General features: G+C 38.1%; 1 protein-coding gene across 1 annotated transcript in view; it reads right to left on the bottom strand.

Moving 5' to 3' along the window:
• LOC117958181 (serine protease 27-like) overlaps positions 1–3,958 on the bottom strand; it is a 4,162-nt gene extending 204 nt beyond the window's left edge. The window contains exons 1-4 of the mRNA XM_034894452.1: positions 3,955–3,958; positions 3,630–3,650; positions 346–508; positions 8–249 (exon numbers count right to left, since the gene is read on the bottom strand). Of these exons, the coding sequence (XP_034750343.1) occupies positions 8–249; positions 346–508; positions 3,630–3,650; positions 3,955–3,958 (430 nt within the window). The remainder of the gene's footprint in view (positions 1–7; positions 250–345; positions 509–3,629; positions 3,651–3,954) is intronic.
• Positions 3,959–4,741: the final 783 nt, after the last annotated feature.

Below are 4,741 nucleotides of genomic sequence, written 5' to 3'. Positions count from 1 at the left end.
CCCCAGCCGGTCACCCAGGATCTAACGCCGCTGAAGAAGGTGCTGCCTGGAGCTGCCAGGCAGACAGGAACAATGAAACCTGTGAAAGTCACCGGTGACGAGAGCTTCAGGAGGCAGATGTCGTTGTCTTTAGTGTTGGAGTTATAGTTAGGATTATTGATGACGGCTGTTACTGTCCGAGACACCCCATTGGGGTTGGGTCCCTGTAGACTCTGGAGACCCAGAGACACAGTTAGTCTGGTTGGGATCCTAAAGAGCAACAAAACAGTTCACAGAGGTTAAGAGCAAAGCAGTTAAGCAAACACAAAACCCACCGCCTAAGAGAATCTGCCCCTTAGTGCTTACCTTGAGAAGCAGTGAGCAGCAGTCAGCACCCATTCATTGTTAATGAGGGATCCTCCACAGAAGTGCCTCCCAGCTGATTGCAGGCTGGCTTGCCAGGGCCAGTTCCCCACAGGGGCCTTCTGTCCTCCAACAATCCTGGTGTTGAGCGGAGTTATACCGCATACTGCAGAGAGACAGACAATAAGAACACAGTTATCAATACTCCCCTCTCCCTGGATTACCAATGAGCACTGCTGGGATTATAAACTTTAACTTTTGGTTGAGGATTATGATCCTGGGATGCTCTCCGGTGTTTCTAATCCTAAATAACAGAGGAGAAACTTCATATTTGAATTTAAGTCTACACATGCTATTGCTTTTACTGGGTTTGACAGTAAATGGTAACAACAATGAAGATATAAACAAAACAACTAAAATCCAACATGTTGACACCGGTGAAAGTAAAGAAGTGGGCATTCTGAACATTTATTGAGCGCCTGGACGTCTTATTATGATGGAAATCTATACATTGCAGCAACATATTAAATATGTCAGTAAGATGTATTACAAGTTCCTCGATGTCACAGATCTTTCGGAGACATCGTTAATTGAGCGTCTGGATGTTTTTACGTTACACACACTGTTGATGTAATAAACAGTAAATGTGAATTCGGCCCCGCCGAAACACCAGTAATCCAAATCAATCTAGGATTCAGGGCAGGCACAGTGCCACTCACGATTATGTGTTGCTGTCTTTTTTAACCCTCTGTGTGTTCAAGGGTTCTTTTAAGGGTAGACTTTCTCTATCTATTACAGTTTAATTGAATTATTAATTACCTCTGCACATTAATCTCTTTCATACAACAGAAAAGAGTTTCTAAACTATGATTTGATGACAACTGCAGAATGTTAACATACTTTTTTTAACTGATATATCACTAGTGTTAAGCTAGCTAGTTACTAAAAACTTTAAGTTTCACTTTTTGTTGAAGCTTGATTGAGCATAAGCCTTGCTAACGTTACATGTATAATGTAACCGAAACGTGCAGTGAAGGAGAGATACCACAAGTCCTTCCTGCTGCTGTCAGACTTTATAATCAACACTGCTCCAAGTAGACCACATGCACCGTATGTGACATTTTACTCATGTGTAACAACCTTAAGTAATATCAATAACTCTAAATTGTAAACTTTCTGTCTGTATAATCAACTGTTTTAACTGCTTTATTCTTGAGTTATTGCTGATGCGTTTGTCATTGCACTTTCCCTTGTACAGTATCACTGAAAATATCCCCACTGTGGGACTAATTAAGGAACTTATCTTATTTAAAATGTTTAACATGTTTTCAGATCTGTCAATTGCCATGATGACCAAGATATTCAACCGGGAAATGTTGAAAGCTGCCATATTTCCAGTCATTACTTTGCCAAATCATCTATGGTAATTTAACAAAAATCTTAATGTCGACGTCAGGTAATCATAATTTGATAATAATAATTTGTTTTTTATTGTTCAGTGTTTTATTTCAATATTGCTATTGTGTTATCCATTGCGTTAGAACGTGTTTAGTGTGTTGTCCAATTTCCCTTATATACCTGTTTTGTCGTGTACCTGTTCACCAAATCTTAAATAAATAAGAAAAAAAAGTTTCTTGTTGTCTGCAGATAATTGAAATATTTTAGGTGATTCAATTAATGCTGGCTAACATTGAATCCCAGTGATACAGTATTCGAACTGAACAGTGACTAACTGACTTTACTAATACTGTTAATAGTATTGTATTGTCATATACAACTCATAAAAGAAAACGTTCTTAACTGTTTTTATTTGTACAGTAAATAAACCAGCACTACAAATGCAATTGAAATCACAGTATTTAACTAGAAAATTCTGCAGAAATTTTATCAGTGTGCCTCCTACTTGGTGCACATGCGAATAGCAATAAAACTTAACAAAAGTGTCTTAACCCTTCAGAGATATAATTTTTTAAAACCTATTTAAGACGTTAAGATGTGTGTGTGTGTCTATCTGTGTGTGTGTCTGAGAGAGAGGGAGACAGATAGATGTCGACAGACAGACATGCAGAGTATGGTTGCCTGGTTACTAAGGACCAATAGGAAGCCTTTCATCTCTGTGATGTCATCTCTTTGATCTGTAATCAGTTAACGACTGCACCTGGCACCTGCTGTCACCAGCTATTCAGATACTCAACAAGCTCTCAAAAAAATGATCACATGATCAAAGGGATACTAGCTATCAATAAAATAAGGTTCTCGTGGGCACCAGAAGGCCTTAGTGAACGTATTGATATAAAATCTATGCGGATAAACTTACAATTGTGGGCATATCAGTGATGTAAAAAAGGGCTTCGCTCTGCGTTCTGCCCAGAAATGTGGACGATGTTTAACATGGCAGCATGGAGGAAGATTGGGAACTCTTGTCATTTGAGAGCTCGCTGAGCGAAAAATATAAGACATTTAGCATAAATGACAGCACATTAACTGAAACTAGACAAAAATACCTACGTTTTGATGTATAAATTGGCCATGGCAAGTTAGAATTGTTGGCGTGGGAGCAAGTCATAGAGAGAGAAGCAAGATGATTTTTTGAATCTCCCCACTCTGCCCTCCACTCTAGCCTCAACATTCAGCCACATACACACACATCGGAAAATCTGAGACGCTCCAATACGTGAACTGGGATTTTGGAGAAACCGTGCTTGTTATCTGAATGCCCATTCAGCCCAATAAACGCCAAAGTCTTGTCTTCAGTTTAAACTTCTAATCATGTTTCTACGTTATAGTATGGCGATACAGCATGGCCCCAAAGAAGTGCCGTTCTGAGCAGTGGTGAGCGATTTCCCGAATACTTCCCATTGAAGTCTATGAGAATGTTTTTGCCGTTTTTGCCAATTTTGTAAGCACACCATTTCCGATCATTGCACACGTTTTACTGTATTTTGTGTGCGCGTGTTGGCAACGCTCCGGGACTAGTAGCGGGACGAAAATCTGGCGGAAGAATAATAATAAGTATGGGCAATAATAGTCATTGCGCCGATTGCTGCTATTGCCGCGCATCGGCACACTGAATTATTTATTCTGAAGTAAAACAAGCAATACTGTAAATACAACTAAAATCACAGTGTTTAATTGTTTTGTATTTTACAGTGAATACATAAAAAACTGTAAAAGGAAGTACGGTAGTAACTTACTGGCCAAATGTTGCCAGTAAGTTACAGTAAATTTTACTTGTAATGTGTTACAGTACAGGTGAAAGTAAAGAAGTGGGCATAAAACTGACTTACCAGCAGGTTGTGAGTGACACTCTGAAATATAGGAAACAAACACAAAATCACACTTAAAACATATCTATATTTACTGATGCCCAATGTGATCATTTGTAACCATAGAAATAAAAATAATAACCAAAGTCATTCAAACCCAAATATTTTTTCTTTGTCACGAAGACATCTTTCATTTGCGTTTGGTACTGTGATTAGACAAGATAGCAGAGACAACCACTGATACTGTAACAGAGGCAAACTTTTTTTTTTAATGTTAACTATGTGGAAATTACTTATTATTCTTTGACTAAAAACTGTCTTAAAGAGTACTTAAAGAGGAACTCACCCATTCAGTATTGCTTCCATAAGCTTGTGGGATTCACAAGACAGCCTTACTTTTAATATTTTTGCTCTTGCATTAACTGTTAATCTTCATTTGAATATTTATTTTATTCAATATCTGAATGTTATTGTTCATTTTTATAAATACACTGTATTTTATATATAATTTTTGTTTGTGTGCAATAGGTTTTACTGTACCTTATACAATTAAAGTTCATAATCTTACATAATGAAAATGACACGGCCTAGCCCTATCATTGGAAATATTTAAACATGACAACACTTATAGTGTTACCATAGCCTGCAAAAAGTCTGTTATTTATGAGTGAATGGTGTTGACATGCAGTGCATGTCTTTCTCTTTCAACTGTCTTGTTTTATCGTTTTAACAGAAAGCAGTGTCCCATGCTGTCTGCTGTCCCATCATTCTGGTTTACTTCCTCCAGTGTCGTTATGCATCAAGTCAACCCACAGAGTCCTGACAGGAAACCCAGACGGGACATTTTCCTCTCAAAGCATGTATTTTACATGCAAGGGTTGAATGTGTGAATGTGTGAATGTGTGTCTACACCGACAGCCATCTGATGATCATTGACAGTCAGTTTACAACACAACAATCAAGTAGGTTACAAGAGCATAGGGCAGACTTAAGAATCTCAGCTCTGCAAACATATTAAACGTATTAAAAGCTACTGAAGGAGGAAGGGAATGCATTACGTGTCTCATCTGCTTCAGCAAGATGGTCTGTCAATCAACAGATGATTCACAGGCGAGATGTGGACTAAATTATAC

The sequence above is a fragment of the Etheostoma cragini genome, chromosome 15 (assembly GCF_013103735.1).
Source record: "Etheostoma cragini isolate CJK2018 chromosome 15, CSU_Ecrag_1.0, whole genome shotgun sequence".
Taxonomy (NCBI): Eukaryota; Metazoa; Chordata; class Actinopteri; order Perciformes; family Percidae; genus Etheostoma; species Etheostoma cragini.
The sequence above is the reverse complement of the archived record's forward strand: the minus strand, read 5'-3'. Positions and strand labels throughout refer to the sequence as shown.